General features: G+C 42.7%; 1 protein-coding gene across 4 annotated transcripts; it reads left to right on the forward strand.

Annotated features, from left to right (window-relative positions):
* Positions 1-502: 502 nt before the first annotated feature.
* On the forward strand, positions 503-25,250 carry TMBIM6 (transmembrane BAX inhibitor motif containing 6). Of its 4 annotated transcripts, none has more exons than XM_049883057.1 (10): positions 503-796; positions 16,882-16,969; positions 17,410-17,518; positions 18,474-18,594; positions 19,917-19,965; positions 20,259-20,356; positions 20,568-20,647; positions 21,112-21,212; positions 21,429-21,504; positions 23,039-25,250. In XM_049883057.1, the coding sequence occupies exons 2-10, from the start codon at positions 16,914-16,916 to the stop codon at positions 23,060-23,062; spliced, it is 714 nt and encodes a 237-aa protein (XP_049739014.1). In that variant the 5' UTR covers positions 503-796; positions 16,882-16,913; the 3' UTR covers positions 23,063-25,250. The 4 variants fall into 4 exon arrangements, with proteins under 4 accessions (XP_049739014.1, XP_049739013.1, XP_049739015.1 ...); XM_049883056.1 differs by lacking the exon at positions 503-796 and adding an exon at positions 7,455-7,543; XM_049883058.1 differs by lacking the exon at positions 503-796 and adding an exon at positions 7,480-7,532.
* Positions 25,251-25,674: the final 424 nt, after the last annotated feature.

The following is a 25,674-nucleotide window of genomic DNA, read 5'->3' on the forward strand; positions in this document are numbered from 1 at the left end:
GACTGAAGCAAGGATATGACTTGAATAAGCGTATTGAAAGGTGGTGACTCAAGATACATCCTACCTAATCCTGCTTCATTAGCACACAGAGGTCAGGATTTACAACACACAAAATGGAATATAATGGGATAATTACATCAGATCACAAAATGGAGGATCCTAGCCAAAGTGACATATAGTTTTGGGGGACACAAATTGTGGAGAGTGGGCTAGCTGAAAGCAAATGAAGAGGTAAACAACATGTGAAGAAAAGAGATAAAGAAGATGATGTAACCTAGAGGAGAAAAACAACTTTATCAACAGAAGACACTGAGACCAGCTAAGTCACAAACAAGGACTTATCAATATTAACCAAACGGGCTCAAAGAGCTCCAACTAAGTCGTAAACAAGGTCTTATCAACACTGGCCAAAAGGGCTCAGAGAGCCCCAACATGTATAAAAGAAGGAACGCTAAGACTCAGCTTTGCTCAGAGCATATCAGAGCCACCCTCTTTTGGACAGTGGAGAGGCGGTGCAGACCCTTCACCTGCCAGAGAACTCCTTGTGCGAGAGGTTGATCGACCGAGGTCCCAGAGCCAGCCGAGTTTGGAAGTAAGGGCGATTGGCCTTCGAGCCACCCTGGTCTCCACTCAGTCTGAAGGGAAGTCGATCCCTCCATGACCCTAGCTTGACGAAAGTCTTGCTGAGTTAGAGGCCTGACATAGTGCTCCTGAGCCCAACGAGACAACGCTATCAAGAGTGACAGAGGTCTCCGGACTTTGGACTTTGGATCTTGGACTTTGGACTTTGTTTGCTGTAAGCTTGCTTGCTCTCTCTCTCTTACCCTTTTGGTGACTGAGGCCTCTGGCGACCAGGGTAGCCAAGAACCTGTGTGCTTAATAATTAATAAAGACATTGTGGAAAGACACAAATTGTTTGTAGTCGATAGCGACCCCCTCCTCATTATAAGTACCATTACAGGTACTTATAATATTCTTGTTATGTAATTTATTATGGTTATGGCTTAGTTTTTCTCCCCTTGATAGAATGTAGGCTCTAGGAGGGCAGTGATCTTTGTGTTTTGCTCACTGATGTATCCACAAATGTCTAAAACAGTCCCTGACATATAGTAGGTGCTCAATAAATAAATAGCTTGTGTCTGTCATCACTGTGCAGGCTAAACTCTTAGCAATCTTTTGTTTTAGGCTGTAAATTCTATAATAAAAATCCTGACAAAAGATTTCTTGTGCCTTAAGTAAGGCATGGAAACAGCTGCTATGCTTTAAAAAGCCACATTAATCTAAAGGTAAAAACCTCTGTGCCCATCGATGACCAAGAAACATATAGGTCCTGTTCCCGTACTTTGACCTCAGAACTGTGGCAGAAATTGGGGTGGGAGAGGGAGATAATCCCCAAACAGCCTGCGAATGCATTTGTTTCCACCCTGGTGGAATGGAGTTTAGAGTAAAAACTAGTTTGCATCATAGAATATAAAACTGTATTTATTGCATACTTGAGTTTGTGTATTTCGAATCATACATGTGCATTTGTATTCTTTACTGAAAAGGTAAGTATTCTCTCCTCCATGAAGTGACTGATTACCTAAAACCTGGATTCAGATCTAACCTCTGTAGATCAGATACTTTAAATTTCTTCCCTTATTTTGCCAGGAACTTTTGTGTCCATCGGCCTGTTTCTTCATCTGTAAAATGAGGGGGTGGGGGTGCGGGCTTTTGTTTTGTGGGGCCTGAAACATACAATTTCTGGGACTCTAAGAGTACAAAATTATTAATACAAAGTTATGTAATTAAATTATACAAAATTATGTAATAAAGTGAATAAAGAAATCACTACAGATTTAAAAATGTTGACAAACCACAAACACCACAGGCTTTACAAAAGTAACAATACCTTTACTGAAGATAATATAAAAAATGGTTGCAGCAGTACATCGACAGGGAACTGCCAGAAATTCAAGCCAGGCTCGGAAGAGGATACGGAACAAGGGATATCGTTGCTAATGTCTGATGAATCTTGGCTGAAAGCAGAGACTACCAGAAAGATGTTTACCTGTGTTTTATTAACTATGCAAAGGCATTTGACTGTGTGGATCTTAATAAATTATGGCTAACATTGTGAAGAATGGGAATTCCAAAACATTTAATTGTGCTAATGAAGAAACTGTACATAGACTAAGAGGCAATCCCTTGAACAGAACCAAGGGATAATGCATGGTTTAAAATCAGGAAATGTGTGCATCAGGGTTGTATCCTTTCACCATACTTATTCAATCCGTATGCTGAGCAAATAATCCAAGAAGCTGGACTATATGAAGAAGAACGTGGCATTAGGATTGGTGGAAGACTCATTAACAACCCTCGATATGCAGATAACACAACTGTGCTTGCTGAAAGCGAAGAGGACTTGAAGCACTTACTGATGAAGATCAAAGACCATAGCCTTCTGTGTGGATTACACCTCAACAAGGAGAAAACAAAAATCCTCAAAACTGGGCCAATAAGCAAAATCATGATAAATGGAGAAAAGATTGCAGTTGTCAAGGATTACATTTTACTTGGATCCTTAATCAACGTCCATGGAAGCAGCAGCCAGGACATCAAAAGACACATTGCACTGCGCGAATCTGCTGCAAAAGACCTCTTTAAAGCGTCTAAAAGCAAAGGTGTAACTTTGAGGACTAAGCTGCCCCTGAACCAAGACATGGTATTTTCAGTCGCCTCATATGCATGTGAAAACTGGACAATGAATAAGAAAGACCGAAGAACTGATGCCTTTGAATTATGGTGTTGGCGAAGAATACCAAATAAACCATGGACTGCCAGTAGAACGAACAAGTTTGTCTTGGAAGAATTACAAGTGAGAGTGCTCCTTGGAAGCGAGGATGGTGAGGCTTGTCTCACCTACTTTGGAGATGTTATCAGGAGGGATCAGTGTCTGGAGAAGGACATCATGCTTGGTAATGTAGAGGGTCACCAAAAAAGAGGAAGACATTGAAGGAGATGGATTGACAGGACACAGTGGTTGCAACAATGGGCTCAAACAGCAACGATTGTGAGGATGGCATAGGACCAGATGTGTTTCATTCTGTTGTACATAGGGTCGCTATGAGTCAGAATTAACTACAGGGCACCTAAGAACTACCACCACTACCACTATAAAAGGAGCCAGGGTGGCGCACTGGTTAAGCGCTTGGCTGCTAACCGAAGGGATAAAGGTGTGGCAGTGGCTTTGGTAAAAATTTAGGGCCCTGAAAACCCCGTGGGGCAGTTCTACTGTGTCCTCTAGGATCGTTATAGAGTCACTATGAGTCAGAATAACTCAACAATGGGTTTTGGTTTTTTCGTGTCTAAATCTTTTTTTTTTTTTTTAGCTCCCACAGGTCTGTCAGTTTGTCGTACCGTGGGGGCTTGCGTGTTGCTGTGATGCTGGAAGCTATGCCACCAGTATTCAGATATCAGCAGGGTCACCCATGGAGGACAGGTTTCAGCTGAGCTTCCAGACTAAGACAGACTAGGAAGAAGGACCTGACAGTCTACTTCCGAAAAGCATTAGCCAGTGAAAACCTTATGAATAGCAGCGGAACACTGTCTGATATAGTGCTAGAAGATGAGCCCCCCAGGTTGGAAGGCACTCAAAAGATGACTGAGGAAGAGCTGCCTCCTCAAAGTAGAGTCAACCTTAATGACGTGGATGGAGTAAAGCTTTTGGGACCTTCATTTGCTGATGTGGCACGACTCAAAATGAGAAGAAACAGCTGCAAACATCCATTGATAATCAGAACCTGGAATGTACAAAGTATGAATCTAAGAAAATTGGAAATCATCAAAAATGAAATGGAATGCATAAACATTGACATCCTAGGCATTAGTGAGCTGAAATGGACTGGTATTGGCCATTTTGAATCGGACAATCATATAGTCTACTATGCTGGGAATGACAACTTGAAGAGGAACGGTGTTGCATTCATCGTCAAAAAGAACATTTCAAGATCTATCCTGAAGTACAATGCTGTCAGTGATAGGATAATACCCATATGCCTACAAGGAAGACCAGTTAATACGACTATTATTCAAATTTACACACCAACCACTAAGGCCAAAGATGAAAAAATAGAAGTTTTTATCAGCTGCTGCAGTCTGAAATTGATCGAACATGCAATCAAGATGCATTGATAATTACTGGCGATTGGAATGCAAAAGTTGGAAACAAAGAAGGATCAGTAGTTGGAAAACATGGCCTTGGTGATAGAAACAATGCCAGAGATTGAATGATAGAATTTTGCAAGACCAACGACTTCTTCATTGCAAATACCTTCTTTCACCAACATAAACGGCGACTATACACATGGACCTTGCCAGGTGGAACACAAAGAAATCAAATTGACTACATCTGTGGAAAGGGACGATGAAAAGCTCAATATCATCAGTCAGAACAAGGCCAGGGGCCGACTGTGGAACAGACCATCAATTGCTCATATGCAAGTTCAAGCTGAAAGTGAACAAAATCAGAGCAAGTCCACGAGAGCCAAAATATGACCTTGAGTGTATCCCACCTGAATTTAGAGACCATCTCAAGAACAGATTTCACGCATTGAACACTAGTGACCGAAGACCAGACGAGTTGCGGAATGACATCAAGGACATCATCCATGAAGAAAGCAAGAGGTCACTGAAAAGACAGGAAAGAAAGAAAAGACCAAGATGGATGTCAGAGGAGACTCTGAAACTTGCTCTCGAACATCGAGCAGCTAAAGCAAAAGGAAGAATTGATGAGGTAAAAGAACTGCACAGAAGATTTCAAAGGATGTCTCGAGAAGACAAAGTAAAGTATTATAATGACATGTGCAAAGAGCTAGAGATGGAGAACCAAAACGGAAGAACATGCTCGGCGTTTCTCAAGCTGAAAGAACTAAAGAAAAAAATCAAGCCTCGAGTTGCAATGGTGAAGGATTCCATGGGGAAAATATTAAACAATGCAGGAAGCATCAAAAGAAGATGGAAGGAATACACAGTCATTATACCAAAACGAATTAGTCGATATTCAACCATTTCAAGAGGTGGCATATGATCAGGAACCGATGGTACTGAAGGAAGAAGTCCAAGCTGCTCTGAAGACATTGGTGAAAAACAAGGCTCCCGGAATTGATGCAATATCAATTGAGATGTTTCAACAAACAGATGCAGTGCTGGAGGTGCTCACTTGTCCATGCCAAGAAATACGGAGGACAGCTTCCTGGCCAACTGACTGGAAGAGATCCATGTTTATGCCTATTCCCAAGAAAGGTGATCCGACCGAATGTGGAAATTATCGAACAGTATCATTAATATCACACACATGCAAAATTTTGCTGAAGATCATTCAAAAACAGCTACAGCATTATATCGAAAGGGAACGGCCAGAAATTCAGGCCGGTTTCAGAAGAAGATGTGGAAACAGGGATATCATCGCTGATGTCAGATAGATCCTGGCTAAAAGCAGAGAATACCAGAAGGATGTTTACCTGTGTTTTATTGACTATGCAAAGGCATTCAACTGTGTGGATCATAAGAAATTATGGATAACATTGTGAAGAATGGGAATTCCAGAACACTTAATTGTGCTCATGAGGAACCTTTACATAGATCAAGAGGCAGTTGTTCAGACAGAACAAGGGCATACAGATTGGTTTAAAGTCAGGAAAGGTGTGCGTCAGGGTTGTATTCTTTCACCATACCTATTTAATCTGTATGCTAAACAAATAATACGAGAAGCTGGACTATATGAAGAATGGGGCATCAGGATTGAAGGAAGACTCATTAGCAACCTGCGTTATGCAGATGACACAACCTTGCTTGCTGAAAGTGAAGAGGACTTGAAGCACTTACTGATGAAGATCAAAGAACACAGCCTTCAATATGGACTGCACCTCAACATAAAGAAAACAAAAATCCTCACAATTGGACAAAGGAGCAACATCATCATAAACGGAGAAAAGATTGAAGTTGTCAAGGATTTCATTTTACTTGAATCCACAATCAACACCCATGGAAGCAGCAGTCAAGAAAACAAAAGACGCACTGCATTGGGCAAATCTGCTGCAGAGGACCTCTTCAAAGTGTTGAAGAGCAAAGATGTCACCCTGAAGACTAAGGTGCACCTGACCCAAGCCATGGTATTTTCAATCGCACCATATGCATGTGAAAGCTGGACAATGAATAAGGAAGATGGAAGAAGAGTTGACACCTTTGAATTGTAGTGTTGGTGAAGAATATTGAATATACCATGGACTGCCAAAAGAATGAACAAATCTGTCTTGGAAGAAGTGCGGCCAGAATTCTCCTTAGAGGCAAGGATTGGTGAGACTGCGTCTTACATACTTTGGACATGTTGTCAGGAGGGATCAGTCCCTGGAGGACATCATGCCTGGCAGAGTACAGGGTCAGCGGAAAAGAGGAAGACCATCAAGGAGGTGGATTGACACAGTGACTGCAACAATGAGCTCAAGCGTAACAATGATTGTAAGAATGAATCAGGACAGGGCAGTGTTTCCTTTTGTTGTGCATAGGGTCGCTATGAGTCGGAACCAACTGCGTGGCACCTAACAACAACACATTTTTTAGCTGCATACTCGTTGATTGCCTCTTCATATGACCATTTTGTACTATTTTTATAGAGGTATTAGAAAGACGGCCTGTAAAAAATAGTTTATTATTGATAGTTGAGGAATTTCTTTTTTCAGCTTCACAACTCCGTACTGGTAAGGCCACTTCTGTAACTTTCTCTGAAGTTCTGGAACAGGCGGTGCTCCGTGCTGGGGACAAGCCCTCCGAGAACTCCAGCCCTTTGCTCTCCTTTGGCTTGGTCTCTATGGGGAGCTGCGAGGGGGCAGCTTAGCCAGGTCGTCGCCGCCCTCGTCCCCTTTACCACGCACCCCACGGTGACTATGAGTTTGAAAAGCCGCACCCACCCCACCCCTGGATGGGGAGGTGGTGCCCGCAGCCGCCGAGAACGCCCGCGGCCCCAAGACTGCACTTGGGCTGCTGGGTGACCTCCGATGCTGGGCTGGGGCTGCTGTTTCCTCTTCGCTTTCCTGGAGAATTCGCCGAGCTTTCAAAGGTACTCTGAAACTTAAGCTCTACTAAATTCACGGTAAATCGGCCCCTGTGAGCGCGGTTTCTGAAGTGTCGTTCGTTGGGGGCTCCACTGTGTCTCGGGCGGGACCTGCCGCTCTTCCCTTTCTCCGCTAGAGGCAGCCGGGAACCGTGATCCTTCCTCAGTGTGAAGGAAGGCGGAGAACTTTTGCTACGACGCCTGTTGGTGGCCAGAGTCTAGATTGACAGGAGCCCTAGCTAATGGTTCTGAAATAAGAAGCAGTTGTTTACGCACGTACAGCCAATAGGCCGGCAGGAGTGCGGCCAACGGCCAATGAGGACTGGCCCTACGTAGGACGTGGAGGCGGGGATTTCTTCGAGGGGCGGGCGCTAGGTAAAGAGTCTGGAGCGGACTCTGGGAGAGCCAGAAGTGCATCCGGTGTTGGAGGAGCTGTTGGCTTGTGAGAGACGGGTAAAAAGAAACGTCTGAAGCTGGGACTGGGAAGCCAGGGAGCGAGAGAAGGAAAGGAGGGTAATATTGCCAGGACAGGAGTGAGAGTAGCCTGTGTTTTGGTCGGAAGTGGCCCTGGTCGGCGATGGGACTCCGGAGGGCGGGGAGGGGTGAGACTAGGGAACTAGTGGCGCGCATGCGTGATTGTATCGGCCGGGGGGAGGGGCGGGGAGTGTTCGGGGTCCTGGGGGGCGTCGAGGCTCCCATTCCGCGCTGAGTGCTGGCGCGGGCTCCTTCTTAACGTGCATTTCTTGCTCTGGCACCGGTTTTCTCCTCTTTCCTCCCCGCAAAGTGTAGACGCAGGGCCTTTTGACCCCTTCCTCCTTTTTCCGAGTCGAATGAAAGCGAAACCTTACGAGTTTGTTGTCACCCTCGCCCCACCCGGCCGCTCCCTGCTTTGCAGCGAAGCCTCTGGCCGGGCAGCCTCTGGGAGTGAGGCCGGGCCCGCGGTCCGGGACTCGGAAGGGCCTGGTCAGGCTTGCTGCCCTGTCACGGCGGGGCGGGTGATGTCACACTCGTCTGTGACCGGAGAGACCCATTAGTTACTTGGAAGCCAACAGCAGAGGAGTGAGGTGAGAAGAGACCGGGGCTCGGAGTGGCTTCCCAGGCCCGCAGGGCAGCCTTCTCTGTTCTGATTGGTTACCTTTGGACAGGTGAGGTGGCCTTGCTTTGCTTGGTCCCGAGCCTTGTGGGCGTCTTGTTCAAAAGGCAACTCAGGAAAGGCGTGGCTGGGTGGTTGTTTTTTTTCCTTTGGACGTACTTGCTGGAGCTGTGGTAATAAGTAGGCTTTGGTATTTTTTGATGTTTATTGTGGAATCGCTACCCCGGGCCAGGCCAGGTTACATGACCTACCTCATCAGCCTTTCATTGGCCGAACACCTACAAAAACCCTTCTGAACTTGAGACTCTGTTCTAGCAATGGTTAACCTATGAATGCATCACCCAGTAGAGGAGCTGACTGTGCCAGAAACACAGGCAAGGATTTTAAGGTTGAAGGTTAATGAAGAATGGGCTTTTCTAGTTACTTATTGATATTTATTTGTAGTTTATCTTTCGATTGTGTAGTTTAAGAGTTGTTTCGAGAAAGATTAAGTTGCATGACCGTATTTCTTATAGCTTCTGTGAACTTTTCTTTGTGTAATTAATTTATGAGGTGTACTCTATTTCGTGCTTCCTTATTCCTTTTTGTCTAAATTTTTTTGTTCTGGCCTCAAAAATATGTTGACATTTAGATTCCGTTTGCTGTTTTCCTCCAGTGAGGACATCATTTGAATCCTTGAAATGGAATCTGTAATTTGAATCCAGAGTTTCCTTCTGTTCTTCTTGTGGAAACATGGCTTAGTACCGTTTTTTTCCCTTCTCGCCCTTATTGACCTGCAGTCTTAACTCTCCTAAAGAATGTTGTTGTTAGGTGCGGTCGAGTCAGTTTCAACTCACAGTGCCCCTATCTGTGTACGACAGAACGAGATGCTGCCTGGTCCTGCGCCAGCCCTCAGAATCGTCGCTACGTTTGAGCCCATCGTTGCAGCCCCTGTGTCAATAGGGAAGATAAAATTAATCTAGATATTTAGTCAGAATTTCCCTTTTTTTTTCTAGTTGTGAATATAGCTCATGCTTATTGTAGAAATACTGAAAAATGTAGTAAGAATCAGTGTAATTTTTTTTTTTTTTTTTAAAGATTGTTGGCCTGTGGCTGGGACTGTCTTAATGAAAGCTTACTTTCCTACTGTAGGGTGGACTAGTAGAAAGAGCCCTGGACTTTAGAGGCCAGAAGACCAGGAATCTGGGTCTGGCTCTGCTGTTTATTTAACGTTTTGATATGGGTCGGATCAGTAATTACTAATGTGTGTTTAGCACTTAAAACGTTTCACAGATTTTCTTGCTGACGTTCAGTAAGCTAGTGAGCTGGGGAGAGCAGGTGTTAATCATCCTTATTCTACACATGAGGAAGTTGAGATGGTCTTAGGTGAAATGATTTCCCAAGGTTATATGGTAGAAAATGGCAGGACTTGTGACTCCAAATTCAGTGCTGTGCCACTATTCTGCCTTTTTGAACTTCGTTTTTTAATGTATAAAGTGGTACTGATCATTCTTAAGAAGTCCTGGTGGCGCAGTGATAAAGCCCTAGGCTGCTAACTGAAAGGTCAGCAGTGGGAACCCACTAGCAGCTCCATGGGAGAAAAACGTGGCACTCTGTTTCTGTGAAGATTACTGCCATGGAAACCCTATGGGACAATTCTTCTCTGTCCTGTAGGGTCACCGTATCTATCTGGACGGCTGCAGGGTTAATCATTCTTACCTTTTCCTCGTGGGTTTGGGTGAAGATCGGGGTGGGGGAGATGATGTATATAAAAACACTTTGAAAGTTATAAAATTTTATGTAAATGTAGTCGGTGGTGCCTTCTATAAAACTGCTAGTCTGAAGAGTTTCACTTTGTTTCATAAACTACCCAAGGATTATATTTTCCTTTGGGGAAACCAGAGTAAGAGTGAGTTGCATCGATACCAATAGTGAATAAAAGGGTAAAAAATGAAGATTTTTCATACTGTGACTTTTTAAGAGTTTTCGTAGTGTGACTTTCAAGTCACATAGTGCAGTTTTTTTAATTGCCATTTTAACTAGGATCATGATGCTCTTTGAAATATTTCTTTGCTACTTTGCTTTGACTTTAGAACCTGGTAGAAATATCTTCCATGCCACCCAGTTTTGTTCCCCTAGAGTTCCTAACCAAATCTTATGGAGACTTTTATAGTTGTTATGTTAAACACATTTTTGTTTTCCCCATGACAAATATTCAAGACCAGGAGAGAAAGGCTGTAGGGGTTGGCTTTTAGGGCCACCTGATTGACCCCTGGCAGTAGTAGGTGCTGCTCTGAGCCATCTGAGGAATGTTGATTTGAGGTTACAGTGCTCTTGATCTGATAACGGGGTCTAGTTTTTTTTTTTTTTTTTAATTGTGCTTTAAGTGAAAGTTTACAAATCAAGTCAGTCTCTCATACCAAAATTTATATACACCTTGCTATGTACTTCTAAGTGCTCTCCCCCTAATGAGACAATACACTCCTTCCCTCCACTCTCTCTTTTCATGTCCATTTGGCCAGCGTCTAACCCCCTTTGCCCTCTCATCTCCTTTCCAGACAAGAGATGCCAACGTAGTCTCATGTGTCTTCTTGATCCAAGAAGCTCATTTTTCACCAGTGTCATTTTCTATCCCACTGTCCAGTCCAATTCCTGTCTGAAGAGTTGGCTTTGGGCATGGTTCCTGTCTTGGGCTAATAGAAGGTCTGGAGACCATGACCACCGGGGTGCTTCCAGTCTTAGTCAGACCATTAAGTCTGGTCTTTTTACGAGAATTTGGGGTCTGCATCCCACTGCTTTCCTGCTCCTTCAGGGGTTCTCTGTTAGGGCAGTGATCAATGGTAGCCGGGCACATCTAGTTCTTCAGATCTCAGGCTGATGTAGTTGATGTGGCCCTTTCTGTCTCTTGGGCTCATAATTACCTTGTGTCTTTGGTGCTCTTCATTCTCCTTTGCTCTAGGTGGGTTGAGACCCACTGATGCATCTTAGATGGCCACTTGCTAGCATTTAAGACAATGGGGCCTAGAGTTGCTCTGGAGATTCTTGATTGCTTTTTAAGTCTGGCGGATACTGCGCAGAATCAGATGAAAGTTCTGCTTACAACCTAAAGCGTCAGAAGTTCCTGCACAACTGGAATCCAAAGAACTTGAAAAAAGGGCTTCAAGGGTGAGGGTTGAGTGGGCGGCTGTTTGTTCTAATCTATGCCTGCTAATCATTTGGGCTAAATAAGGTGTTACCGAGAAGGGATTGCTCATTTCTACTTGAAGAAGATTAAGTGTTTAGGACATTGGGGCCTTTTTATGAGTCAGTGTCAGTCAAACAGTTTTTACAGAGAGGGAGAGGTTTGTAGAAATACCGAAAAATACAGAGGAATGTAGTAAGAATCAGTATATGTTAATTTTTTTCTTTTTTTAAATTTCTGTTGGCCTGTGGCTGGAACTGCCTTAATGAAAGCTTGCTCTTTCCTACTGTAAGGTGTCAGAAGTTTCGTACAAAAGCTAATTTATTGAAGGCAATATTTACTTAACTGGCATTCCATCTCCAGTTACTGGCTTGGTTTTGAGGCAGCCCTAGAAGACAGAATTGTGTTTGATAATTCAAAGTTTTGATTCAAGTTAAGGGAGAGTCTGGGACTTCAGGGATCCATGAGATCTGGGATGATCACAGCCCAGCCCTAGTTGAAATGGACTTCCTTGGATTACCCTGAAACAGAACTGACCTACCTTCTAGGGGTGGCAGGAGAAGAATCAAGCTAATGACCATTTGTGTCATCAAATTCTCTACCATATCAGATTATCACTTAAGGGCTATTAGGCTGTCTCAAAACACCTTGCGGCCCTTCGGGACAGGAGGTACAGTGTAAATGTGCTAGAGGAGCTCAGTACATATTAACCATTACTGGTTATTGCTGGTTAAAACGGCTGTGAAAGCAGTTTTAACCAGTAAAAAGATTTATCAGGTTCTTTTAAATTCCTTTAAATCCCCCCTTTCCATTTAATTTTACTCTCATTTGGGCAAATATAAAGTCTTCAGAATATAGCTATTTGTGAGTTAATGGTTTAATAAGATTAAAAAAAAAATTGACAGGGCATATGTAAATTAGGCCTGGGATAAACACCTTCTAAAACTAGACTTTTGAAAGGAAGAATCAGAGGCATTTTCCATAGATTGTACTGAGTACATGAGGGTAATGGGCATTTACACCAATGACAGTGGTTAATATGTACTGAGCTCCTCCTGTGTACAAAGGGCTATTTTAAGTACTTGTTTTATCTCACTTAGTCCTCAACCCTGTTTTTACAGGTGAGGAAACTGATGCACACAGAGGTTAAATGTCAGAAACTTGTTGCACGTCGCAAAGCTAAGGAATAACAGCCAGGTTTCAAACTCAACAGGCTGTATGCTTAACCACTATGCCTGGGACCTGGCTGTATACAAAGTCTGTAAACTATTCAATAGGAAGAACTAGTGAAAAATTACAAACTATTCCCCCTTTTTTAAACCACATGGGCTTTTTCTTTGCATATTAATTTGGTCCCTTCTAGAAGTGTGGGAACAGGCTTGAAGATGGGTGAATTAATAACAGGAATGAAGAACTGTATAACTCACAAACTAACCTTTAATTAAATGATCAACAATATTTCTTCGACTTGCTGGTTTAATGTTGCTAGTATACTGAGATAGCTTCTGTCCTGGCTCCAGCATTCAGCAGACTTTTCTTTTTCAAAGGAAAGGATTTTTTTTTTTTTTTTTTTAATGCCTGCTATGCATGATGGTTTCTGTTTTGCGTCGCTCTTGGCCACTTTGACATGTTTCATACCACTGTACTTACTGATGTTGTAATAGGATTGTGGTTTTTTTTTTTTTTTAAGGCTTGGCCCTTGGTCATAATCTTACATTTTAGAACAAGGGCAAAGAAAGATACCTGGAACAAAACAGCAAAAGATTTAACAGGACCTAGATGACCTAGGGAAACCCTATGGTGGTATAGTGGTAAAGTGCTGCAGCTGCTAACCAAAAGGTTGGCAGTTCAAATCCACCAGGCGCTCTTTGGAAACTATGGGATAGCTCTGCCCTGTCCTATAAGGTCGCTATGTCGGAATCCACTAGACGGCAGTAGGTTTAGGTGACCAATGATAAGAATGTCTGTCTCCTCCTTTCCGCCCCTGTTGCCCCTCCCCCCTCCTAAAAAGGGCAGAAAGAGACCACAGTAATACCTAACTTAAAACAATGTGTTTACTTAAGTTTGCTTTTCTTGGTAAAGCTATGCAGTAAGGTCTCAGTTTTTTTTTTGTTTTGGCTCTGGCAGAGGAGGCTGGCTCAGGGAACCACAGAATGGTCACGCTTCCAATAGAGCTTTAGCAGTATGTGCGTGAAACAGCCCTGGCAAATTTGGAGCTTCCTGTTCTCCTAAGGATAGGAGAATAAAATGAGGCTCTGAACCGAATTAAAGAAAATTGGTAATGATTAACACCTGAATATTTACCCCTGCCTCACAAATGAGTGTAGGCAGATTCTCCTTGACTCCGGAATCACTAGCCACATTGTACTGTTTTACGGTTGAGTATCTCTAGAACTGGGAAGTAGGAAAGAAAATCCAATTTCTAGATTCCTGTACGAGTTGGGGTCCAGGGTGAGACCATGTTGATACTAATTTCATAATGACTTAGATGTGTGTTATATTGAAGCATTTTTTAGCAACTTGTACTTTTTTAAAAACAAAGATTTTCATTTGACTGTGGGACCTCTTTGCAATGTTAGTTAAGTAACTTGGTTAGTGATTTTGAATATGGCAGGCTCCTTTAAGAACAACTGTTACTGGAACTGAAAATACTTTTGATACGGTAGCTGTTATTTTTGAGTTATGAATGCAATTTAATCTTGTTCAGCTGAGTTTGCATATTGGCCATTGAAATGTAGGTATCTTTAATGTGTGGCTTCTGAGTACAACTGGTTGAGGCTGGAAACCTGGTAAGTTTATTCTGTCTGACAAAATTTGAAACAACGATTTTATCTAATTACCTACCTGCACATTAGTTCTTGATGATTTGAAACAGAGCTAAAGTAAACTGTCATATTTCCTTGATTCTAAGACCTTTTTCCCTCACATTTTAATATTTCTGAAAAAATTGTCTTACTGCATTAAATGTATATGTCCACTGCATTTCTCTCCCCCCCCCATAAAGCTGTTATTAAAAACTGCTGCATATGTTTGCATCAAGAAAATATGGTGGTTGCAAAAAAAAAACCTCTTTGCTGTCGAGTCGATTCCGACTCATAGCGACCCTATAGGACAGGGTAGAACTGCCACGTAGAGTTTCCAAGGAGCACCTGGTGGATTCGAACTGCTGACATTTTGTTAGCAGACGTAGGTGTTAACCACTACACCCCCAGGGTTTCCGATGGTGGTTACATGTTTCACTTAAAATTTGGAATATGTAAGTAGTGATGTTGGAAAACTGAAGTTTTTATTTTATCTCGTTCTTGTATGTGGTTTTTGTTTTTTTTTTTTAAACCGCAAGCCACTACTAAAACAAGGAGAAGTTTCTGTTAGACACCTCCAACACACAGCGTTTGATGGTTTTGGTTTTTCCATCAAGAATTTTAAGAGGGCCCCCAAAAGAGGCAGTCGGTACCCCTTGGGAAATGCAGAAGAGCAAACCGGGAAAGAGGAGTCTGTCATTCTCCCCGCCCACAATTTCCACTGAATGGGGTCTAGTTACATGAGTGTTGCCCTTTCTGACTAACACTTCCCTTGGGTATCTGACGATTTACCTGCTCCCCCTACCCCCCTTTTTTAACTCTTGAAATTGGAGGCAAGAGGTGATTTACCGTTGCTGTTTGTGAATTCTAAGAACTTGGCTCTGAAGGTTGCTTCAGTATTGATGCAAGTTCTGTCTAGGGATGTCATTAGGGATGTAATGAAAGCCTTAAACAAAGATACTTTCCAGATGCTGGATTCTGCCATCCTGTAAGTATGCTCTCTAGAGGACATATTCATCATGGTTATGGCAGACTGTGGTTGGCTCTGCAACAGCCTGCAATAATTGCACCATCTAAATCAAGAGGGCCCAGAAGCCCATGACTTAGAGGCCAAAGCAACAGCTTTAGTAGGTTCTGCATCTCGTTACCGTACTTATCCTTAAGAGCAGAAACTAGCCAGAGTATCTAGGTGAGTAGGGATGTTGGTGAGAGAAGGAAGGGGGGGGGTGACAATATTTTTACACAAATAATACGTGTTCTATGTTTATTTGCCAATTGTGCCCTCCCCCGTGAGGTATTTTCGTAAGGCAGCTATTCTAATTTTTTTATAGCGACATGTTAAAAAATATTTGAGAAAGAAACGCAGCCAACATGATTGTTTTAGTTGTGGGAGAGCCTCGGGAATCAAATGGTATTGATGTTTGTGGACTGTGAGAGTGGCATCTCTCCACTGGCCCAGGATTCCTCAGGAAATCGGCTTGGGGTTGTAACTTTTATTGCCTAGATTAATCATGCTGAACATTGATTGGTCTAGGTGCTGATTTGTGAGTAAGCAGTTGGCTTGTCTTTCAAACAGCTTACCTTTTATGTTTGAATCCTCTCCTCCTACCCTTTTTTGATAAATTTGAAGTGGATTTGAGTCTAATAAGAATTTGGAGAGTTTATATTTAGGAAAGCTGAAAGCCCTTCATTGGATTTTTAGCTCTATAGGTTGAACATTATTTTTTGAGGATTGCATGTGAAATAGGGAGCAAAACTTAAGGACCTGATTTTATGGTATTGATATGATATAACCTAGATATAGTTCAGTTTAAAAATGCCCATATATACCCTTTCGAACATATTGGGACAGTTGGCAAAATCTGAGTAAGGTCTATAGATCAGATTATAGTATTGTATCTGATTTTGATCATGGAGATATTTAGGGATAAAGGCACATCCAGTCTGCACAGGTAGAAAAAAATTAGTATTTATGAGCTGCTCTGTATTATATATTGCTATATATAGAGAGAGAACAAAGCAAATGTGATAAAGTATGAACATTCAGGAAATCTGGGTGAGAGTATACAGGAATTCTTTCTACTGTTGTAACTTTTCTGTAAGATTCTAAAAGTATGTCAAAAAGTAAAATACGGAAATAATCCCTTCTGCATGAATTCCATTTTCATAGAGATAGGAACTTGCCTCCTTTTTAAATTGTGAATCTCTTTCAGTTCAATTGTAAAATGCATTAGGTAGAAAGTTACTACATGTACATCTTTAAAATTCAAGTCCTAGTGCCAAAACTCAGCTTTGTTATTTATTTATTTAAATCCTTGAGGTTCTGTGCCTTTCCTGAAGGAATTTTCTAGCATCTTATAAAATTGCTTCATGTTCCAGTGACTGAGTCATTTTAGATTGCTAATTGAGAATTTCTTTAAAAAAACAAACTCTCTTTTAAAGGGGCAAACTACCTTCTGAAATAACAAAGGAAATGATAGTAACCAAATAATTTAGGGGAGAAGAAGATGGGTTCATTTCCTTTGTCTCCTTTAAAGTGGTTGAGTATTATTGCAAATATATTCTAGGAGGAAATACATAAAAATTAAATAGGTTATGTTAAGGCAGTGGGAGTTTGGATATCTTTCTTTTTTCCAAACTTGTATACTGTTACTATTTTTATAAAAAAGTTATTTGTGGTATATCATATGTTCCAGTACCTTTAAAGCAACCTCTCTTCCCGTTCTTGATTCTTCAGAGCAGAGGCTGTGTGCCACAGACTCCGGCACCATGAACATATTTGATCGGAAGATCAACTTTGATGCGCTCTTAAAATTTTCCCACATGTAAGTATTTTGACCTTGACTGCAATTTCTTATTACCTTTCCTTTTATATGTGGTTTCTTTTCCTTTTCCTAGTTTATTAACTTTTGTATTTATAAGCTAACAAATTAACTTTTCTAGACCCCAGAAGAACTGATAGAAGTACCCAGATGCTAAGGGCTGCAGTGTGGTCACTGGGAAGTCATTTAGTTATTTTAGCTTGCATATTTATTGTTCATTATCTTAGGATTTGGCCCATCCTCAGCATTTAAGATTCTTTGTTAACCTATTTTCAAAATGTTCTCTATTTTTTTGTTATAATATGCTCTCTTCAGAGTATCTCAGACTCTTTGTAATATAATTTTCACATATTCCCTGGGAAGGAAAGGAGAGGGAAAACTGATTCTTAGCTTGGAGATGGTGTTGGTCCTGAGTGATAGTTGTTGTTAACATTCTTTCCTAGAACCCCCTCGACACAGCAGCACCTGAAGAAGGTCTATGCCAGCTTTGCCCTCTGTATGTTTGTGGCTGCTGCAGGGGCCTATGTCCATGTGGTGACTCACTTCATTCAGGTAAGAGCAATTTTCTCTCCTGGTTGCCATGGCACAAATTGTGTTAGGAAGAAACCCACTCAGCAAGGTGGCTTAAGCCTGTGCCCCTCCTTAATCCTTATCAGTACTTTGGGATCTGAACTCAGCCAACCATTAAATCAGGGCATATAAATCAGGCCATTTAAATTTTCTGGTAACTGTGCCCCTTATAGATACTGAAAACAGAATTGTCTTAACCCTGACACTGAATGGTATGCTTCCTTATAAGACTTCACTGCAGTGGAGGCATGGCATACGTACTGGGGTTCTTTTGCACAGTAACCTTTTGTCTTTTCCTCCATTCTTCCTCTTTTTTGAGTGAAGTCCGAGTGACTGTGGAGTACTTAGATACAAACCATTGGTTGTATGGTTAATTATCATTTAATTTACACTGATACTGCGTAGCTGGGTGAAGACCTTCAACAACTCATTTGCCTGTATTGAGGGAGAGTTTGGACTAGGCCAGAAGGAGTAGAAGGGACGATTGGAGGATAACCAAAAGAGCTCTGTCTTTTTTTGTGTGTGTGTGTGTGTTTTAAATGATCAAAAAGAGATCATTTCCACATAATCGCAATTCTAGTTCTACACACTGGAATATACTTCAAGTACCTGTCACTTGGTTTACGTCTCCTGTTTCGTGGGAAAGACTCACATATGGTTTGATGTGGGTAGTTGGGTCCTAGCAGTTGTACTGTAGTTGATGGGCTCCTCCATGAAACCAGAAGAGCCTCCAGCATCCCCTGTGGTTCTAACCCTGTCCTTTAAGGTGTTTGGCTTCTTGCCGTAGCCCCTAGTCTTGAGAAAACACTGCCTTTTTCACTGCTTCCAGATTTGAAGCAAATATTAGGAAGTTAAGATGAGTATTTGAACTCAGTAAGGTCTTGTAAAATAAATTTGGAACTTTCAGGTATTTAATTATTGACTCTGGCTCTGACAGGCTGGTCTGCTTTCTGCCCTGGGCTCCCTGGGATTGATGATCTGGCTGATGGCAACACCTCATAGCCGTGAAACTGAGCAAAAAAGACTGGGACTTCTTGCAGGATTTGCTTTCCTTACAGGTATTTTGAAGGGTTGGTCTAATTTTGAATGGGGAAAGTGTATTTTTAGTACCTCTTTCTAAGGCCTGAGATTTGTATCTATTCAGATTTGCTCCAGTTGGCACACACCTATTGTCTGCCTATTCCAGTGATACAATTCCTTCAGAAGAGCCCTCATAGAATCTTCTTTGATGCATCTGACTCCACTCTGGTTACCTTGCCTCACCCTTCTGGTTTCCTCTAACACTGTCCTATCCGATCCTGAATTTGAGTATATTTTGTCAAGTGCTGCTTTTTTATTTCATATAGGTACCGCCTGCTTCCTCATCCAGAGATTAAGCTCTTTATGACCAGGGACTGTGACTTCCACTTTTGTATCCAAAAATAGGCATCGTGTGCTTGAATGACTGAGGTTCAAGAGCTTAGATAGCGTAATTTGTTAATGCTAGGCATGGGACTAAATTAGGCATGAGAATTTGACTTAGTTTGGCCCACACTGGCAACTATCACAGGAGCATCTGTTCTGAGCCTTGCAAACAGTTAATTAAAGCTATACATTGAAATCTCTTGTCCAGGGCACTTTGCTGATTCTCAGAAAAGGAATTTATAAAGCACAGCTCTTTGGAATTACCATTAAGGGAAAACAGGACTCATACTACCTAATAAAAATAATGGCAAAGCAACACTTGAGTTAACACAACTTGTTCTGAGTGACAGTCTGATCTGTAAAGTGAAGAAATTATAGAAAGGAAAGGGATTTGGGGTTAAAGATTTTTGGATCAAGGAAGGCTAGCTTTTTAAGGCATTAACGGGTGGAATTATCAGAGAGAGGCGAATAGGCAGAGTGGAGCTAGAGCAGGTCGTCACCGCGCCCTGGAGTTGGCAGGTGCGCCCCGCCAAACCAGTCTGGCCTTTTTTGCCCCGAAGAGAAGCAGTCCTGCATGACTGCAGGGTAGCTGGCCACAAGGCATTGCTTTACTTATTCTCCCTTTATCCTAACCCTGATCTGGTCCACATTACAGTCTCATGTCACCCCTCAGTGTTTTGCAGCCTTATAATTTAACTTTAAAATATTTGACATGTCTGCTTTTTTTTTATTTTTTTAAATATCTGTTCATTCTAGGGTCACCCATGATTTTCAGCTAAAAAGAGTTTTGCAGTTGTGTCTACAAATAAGTAACTCAGGAGTGTAAATTCTCTTGAAAACAACGGGAGGAAAGAGGAGTCCAGTTTTTTTTTTTTAAGGCACATGGGCATACCTTTGCTATTAATGACCGACTTTTGGATGAGGGTTCTCTGCAAGAGTTGATGCTAATGTTGTATCCTGGTGTTTTGTTTTCTAGGAGTTGGCCTGGGCCCTGCCCTGGAGTTGTGCATTTCCATCAACCCCAGGTAAGTATTTTAGTAGCGTCTTATGTCTTTTAGGGCCCTGATGGCGCAGTGGTTAAGAGCTTAGCTGCTAAACAAAAGGTCGGCAGTTCAAATCCACCAGCCGCTCCTTGGAAACTCCATGGGGCAGTTTTACTCTGCCCTGTAGGGGTTGCTATGAGTCGGAATTCCCTCTGTGGCAAAGGGTTTGTTTTTTTTTGTTGTTGTTTGTGTTTTTTTACCCTCTATGAACATACATTTTGTATATACACTATAAACCTGTAGCCCTCAATCCAGTGGTCTTTTTTCTTTAACAGCATCCTTCCCACTGCTTTCATGGGTACAGCAATGATCTTCACCTGCTTCACCCTGAGTGCGCTCTATGCCAGACGTCGTAGCTACCTCTTCCTGGGAGGTGAGTATGGGCGGGAAAGCAGGGAGAGGGTTTCCCCTCTGGCCAAAATCCTCACTAAGACTCAGTTCTTATCCCTGTAATTCCCTTGTGGCTGTTGGATTGAAATTGAAAGCCTTGAATTTTCTTTTTGGAAAAATAAGGACTGGCCTTAACGGGACTGCTTTACTTTTCTTTGGCTTCTCTGAAGACAGCTTTTTGCCCTCTGTTATAGGTTTCTTGATGTCAGCCATGAGCCTGATGGTCTTGTCTTCCCTGAGCAACCTTTTCTTTGGCTCCATGTGGCTTTTCCAGGTGAGATTTTGCATATAACTTGCCAGCAGCCATTTGCCTCACACTGCTTTTTCTTTCGTAACCCCAAAGCAGGCTACACTAAGAGTCCTCCAGGATGCTCACCTTTGCTGGGCAGTGCTCTTCAAGGCTCCCCGCTAACCCTCCTAGCATGGAGCCCTCTGCTCGGGATGAAAGTGCAGAGTGAGCAGTGGTTGGGCGTTGCTGAGTAAGGAGAAGACCATTTGCCAGTCCAGCAATGGATCCTTATTAAAATGAGGGACGCTTTTCCAGTGACCTGAAAATAAGAGTGCAGAACTGTGTCTAGGGAAATAACATGGTCTTCATTGTAGGCTTCATTTCCCATTAATGTGAGTAGGATTAGTATTTGATAAACTCTCAAGTAGCTGAGAACCAGAAGAAAGTATGTCTTTTTTTCTCCGCAGTGTCTACCTTATGGTAAATTCATCTCATTCTTCTTTAATTAGGCAAACCTGTATGTGGGGCTGGTGGTCATGTGTGGCTTTGTCCTTTTTGATACTCAACTTATTATTGAAAAGGCTGAAAATGGAGATAAGGATTATATCTGGTGAGTGTGAGAACTGGTTTTTAATGAGCATGAAGGGTGAGGCATGCCATTCCACTCCACAGCTGTTTTTTGGATCCTTTTACTCACTTGGTTGGTGGTGGGGTGTTGAGAAGCTGACTCTGGGGGATGGGGTGGGGTGTATGTTCTGCACCTTTGTGGACTTTGAGATATTGGAGAGTGGGGAGTCAGTTTCATGAATTGATACTTTTCTTTCAGGCACTGCATTGACCTCTTCCTGGATTTTGTTACTCTATTCAGAAAACTCATGATGATCCTGGCTATGAATGAGAAGGTTAGTCAGCTCACCATCTGAAGATGAGAGAATGCCTCTGAGCTCAGCATCTGTGTTTACTACAGATTTCAAAACTTGTTCACATACTGTAGGTCCAGGGTATCTATAAGGCAGGCTGCTGAGTAAGAGGTAAACCAGAAGAAAGCCTTTAGCTGATGGAGAAAAAGAAACAAGTAAAAGCAATCCACATTTTCTTACTACCAATCCTGAGATTAGTATTAAAGGGAAAAGAACTTCAGAAAACAATCTATTAGATGAAAAACTTAAAGGCTGTAAAGATAATAATGATAGGAGCCACGGTAGCACAACAGTTAAGCACTTGCTGCTAACCAAAAGGTTGGCAATTTGAACTCACCCTGTGGTTCTGCAGGAGAAAGACCTGGTCATCTGCCTCCATAAAAATTAGAGCCTAGAAAACCCTGTGAGGCAGTTCTGCTTTGTCACATGGGGTCATTATGAGTTGGAATCAATTCCACTGCACAGCAACAACAGAGATAATTATGACTCAAAAAAATATTCCAGAGGGTGTTGTGTAATATTTGAAGCCAGCTTTTGTCAATAAATTGTAGAAGTAGATTTTATCCCTTTGTTAAATTCACTTTTTTTCCAAAGGAGCATTATGTATAGGGTTCAAAAAACCCAACCAAACCCAGTGCCACTGAGTCGATTCCGACTCACAGCAACCCTATAGAACAGAGTAGAACTGCCCCCATAGAGTTTCCAAGGAGCGCCTGGCGGATTCGAACTGCCAACCCTTTGGTTAGCAGCTGTAGCGCTTAACCACTACACCACCAGGATTTCCTGTATAGGGTTAGCGTCAAATATAGTGTAATCCAGCAGTAGATGAACAGATGGAGTCACCACGAGCTTTTCTGTACAGACCCTCTTAGGGAACGGTAGACAGTGCGGTGGTGGTGGAATTAGGTGACTAGGTGGATTTGGTGGTTCTCTGTCTGGGCTGTGCGGCGGCTGCACTGAGCACCAAATCGGCACCCCAGTTCCAGTCAAAGCAGCTGGACTTTCACCTATTTACTATATTGGGCTTCCACTGAAGATCGAATGAAGAGTTCTACTAAATTATTTCTGAATGTTGGCTTATGCCTATGGTACATGCGTCTTCAGGGTGGAGCACTTCCCAGGCCTAATGGAAAGTTGGTGGTCTTGGCCTCTTGTTTCGGTTTTGCTCTCTTAGAGTAGACTGCTAGTCTGCAGCCTTCTGTGGGTGGATCCGAGCTGTGATGGTTGGGAGAAGCCAAAGTGGTTAGGCAGCCCACGTGGTGTCAGGGAGGGTTATGGCGGCGCTGCCTAACTGTTATTCTCAGGTCTGCCTTACTGACCAGCAGCTTTGGGAAGCACCAGGGAAAGAGCTAACATGCCATTATTGCTGAGCTAAGGGAGCATTTGTCATTCCTCTGTACCGTACTGATCCCTTCTAATCCCTAACCAAAGGCAGCTGCTTACTGGCTGACTCTGGAGTTTTAGCTTGAATGTCACATGCCAAAAATTTAATTGGGTGATTTTTCTCCATTTCTAGGACAAGAAAAAAGAGAAGAAGTGAAATGACCACCCAGCCTTTCCCAATTTGACTTCCTCTTCCACCACCCCTCATTTCCTCTTTGCACACATTACAGGTGGCGTGTTCTGTGATAATGAAAAGCATCAGAAAAACTTTTGTACTTTGTGGTTTTCTCTATTTTGAATTTTTTGATCAAAAAACTGATTAGCAGAATATAGTTTGGAGTTTGGCTTCATATTTCTGGGGTTCTTCCCTGCTCCCTTTTCTGTCAGCCCCATCCCTAGACTCTTGCCCTGCTCAGCCTCTTCTCCTGCTCAGGCCACCAGTCCACCATCATGAGGAGTGGGCCAGCAGAGGAAGCAAACACCAGGAGTCCACTTTCCAGTCTTCACCAGGTGGACCTGAACTGTTGGTAGAGAACCACTGCGGCGGCGTTTGGTTTGTGCACAGTTCCCGTGGGGCTGGGCAGTGTGTTTTGATTGGAAAGAAGTTTGCTGGTCCTGTTGTTCCTGGGGCTCATTATTATCTGAGCTTCTGTCAACCTCTGAAAGAAAACGAAGAGCCTCTATTGGTGGATGCTTTGCTTCCTCTGAGCTGCCCAAGTTGCTGCTGGCCTGGCAAACACCCATTTACGCGTTGCCGTCACAAAGGAAACGCAGATTTGTGTGTGTTCCTTCTCCCACCCCTTGCCTGACCCTCAGGGATTCTGCCTGCTTTCCATCCATGGGGTGGGAGGATTTCAGCACAAAGGGAAGACTAATTCTTGTCAGGCATTTATTAAATGGCTGGGTAGGTATGGCAGGGTATAGCATAGAATTCCCAAATTTCTCTTGGTCTTTATTTTTTTTATTTGTTCTCACCTTAGTCGCCAAATGGCCTCTACCAGGTGACTGTGATTAAGAGTCCCAAGAGAGGAAGGATAGGCAGGGGAAAGGTTGAGTCCCCGGGGCTAATTGTAACTAATCCTGCCAGACAAACCTAAATGAGGACCTGTTTGGGGGGGTTTGGGGGGACAAAATCTCTTCTACCAACTGAGTGGTTCTATGTTCAGATCAACCTAATGGGGCTGTGATGACTTGGGAGGTGACAATTGTAACAGTCCTCCAGTACACTTTTCTGTGTCCCCCACCTGGATGTTAATAGGTGGCAGCAGGCCAGAGATTTGAGGCGGTAGATAAATGTCCATTTTACAGGTACACTTTAGTTTTTGGTGTGTTCACCTGTTTCCAGAAATCTACAGCCTTCTTCCAGGCAGATGCCAGGTGACCAAACCTGTGAGCAACCTGAGTTCCTGCAGCTTTGTGGTTGCAAGTGTGAGTGGGCAATACTATTGGAGCTCACCAGATCTTTCTCTGTGTGGTGTCACAGCTGGCACAGAAGGGCAGCATCAGGAACAGCTATGGCTCTGGCTACTCCCAGGGCTTCAGTAAGGGGGACGGAGCCATAAAGCTCATTGCCAGTAGGACACCATTTTTGGCTCTTCTTGTTCACAACCAGAGCCCTGGTGGCACAGTGATTAAGAGTTCGGCTGCTAACCAGAAGGTCAGCAGTTCGAATCCACTGGCCACTCCTTGGAAACCCTATGGGGCAGTTCTACTCTGTCTTACAGGGTTGCTGTGAGTCGGAATTGACAGCCATGAACTTGGTTTTGGTTTTTATTCACAACCAGTGCACAGTTTGACATGGTGGCTCTCTGGCTCCCAGTACACCACATCACTGCCATCCATCCCATGAGTCTCTTCCCAGGCTGTGTTACTCCTGGAGTGGCCTGCTGCCCAGAATGGCTTGCTTCTACAGAGGATGCTGCCCTGTTGTAGCTGCTACCTCCAGCCTCTGGCCTGAGAACTTTAAAGGGACTTCCTTCTTATTAGGCCCCCGTTAGCAACTCTCTGTAAATTAGGTGATTCTCTGCCAGGCCTGAGAATCTGCATTACATTTCCTGAAGCCAAACTCCACCTCTTGTGCTTTTTTGCTTGGGATGAAGGAGTTTTTCTTTAGAAACAGTGCCAAGAATAACAAGATATGAGAAACTACTTTTAAGGAAAATGCCTAACAGTTTTTAATACAGTAATCATTGTAATTACCACTTTCTTTTCTAGTTCCTTGGTTTTCAGCTCAGGCTGCATTCTCTAACTCATACTGTGAAGATAAAGGTGTTTTTGATTCAGAAATATATGAAATCTACATAGTCTTAATTTGTAAAAAATAAAAAAAAAATTCCTTAACCTTTCTTGGTGTTTGTGTGAAATTCAAGGCACAAAAGGTTTATACACAGAAAAAAACAATCTTCGATGGTTATGAGGGAGGGGAGGGGTGGAGAGGGGAAATCACTAGGTAGTAGACAAATGAGAAAGACAATATGGGGAAAATCACAGCTTGACCAAGGCAAAGTCATAGAAGCTTCCTGGACACATCCAAACACCTTGAGGGACCAAATCTCTGGAGCTGAGCACTGGGGGACCATAGTCTCAGGGGACATCTAGGTCAATTTGCATAATATAGTTTATAAGGAAAATGTTCTACATCCTACTGTGGTGAGTAGTGCCTGGAGTCTTAAAAGCTTTTGAGTGGCCATCTAAGATAAATCTATTGGTCCCATCACATCCAGAGCTAAGGAGGATGAAACAGACAAGGAAAATACTAGTTGGGAAAAC

The sequence above is a fragment of the Elephas maximus genome, chromosome 4 (assembly GCF_024166365.1).
Source record: "Elephas maximus indicus isolate mEleMax1 chromosome 4, mEleMax1 primary haplotype, whole genome shotgun sequence".
In the NCBI taxonomy this organism is placed as follows: Eukaryota; Metazoa; Chordata; class Mammalia; order Proboscidea; family Elephantidae; genus Elephas; species Elephas maximus.

Bases quoted from the DNA above. Each gene is read 5' to 3' on its own strand.
- TMBIM6 (XM_049883057.1), top strand. From the start codon at position 16,914: ATGAACATATTTGATCGGAAGATCAACTTTGATGCGCTCTTAAAATTT. The intron at 19,966-20,258 runs GTAAGTATTTTA...TTTCTTTAACAG, and splicing joins TGCATTTCCATCAACCCCAG to CATCCTTCCCACTGCTTTCA. The intron at 21,505-23,038 runs GTTAGTCAGCTC...CTCCATTTCTAG, and splicing joins TCCTGGCTATGAATGAGAAG to GACAAGAAAAAAGAGAAGAA.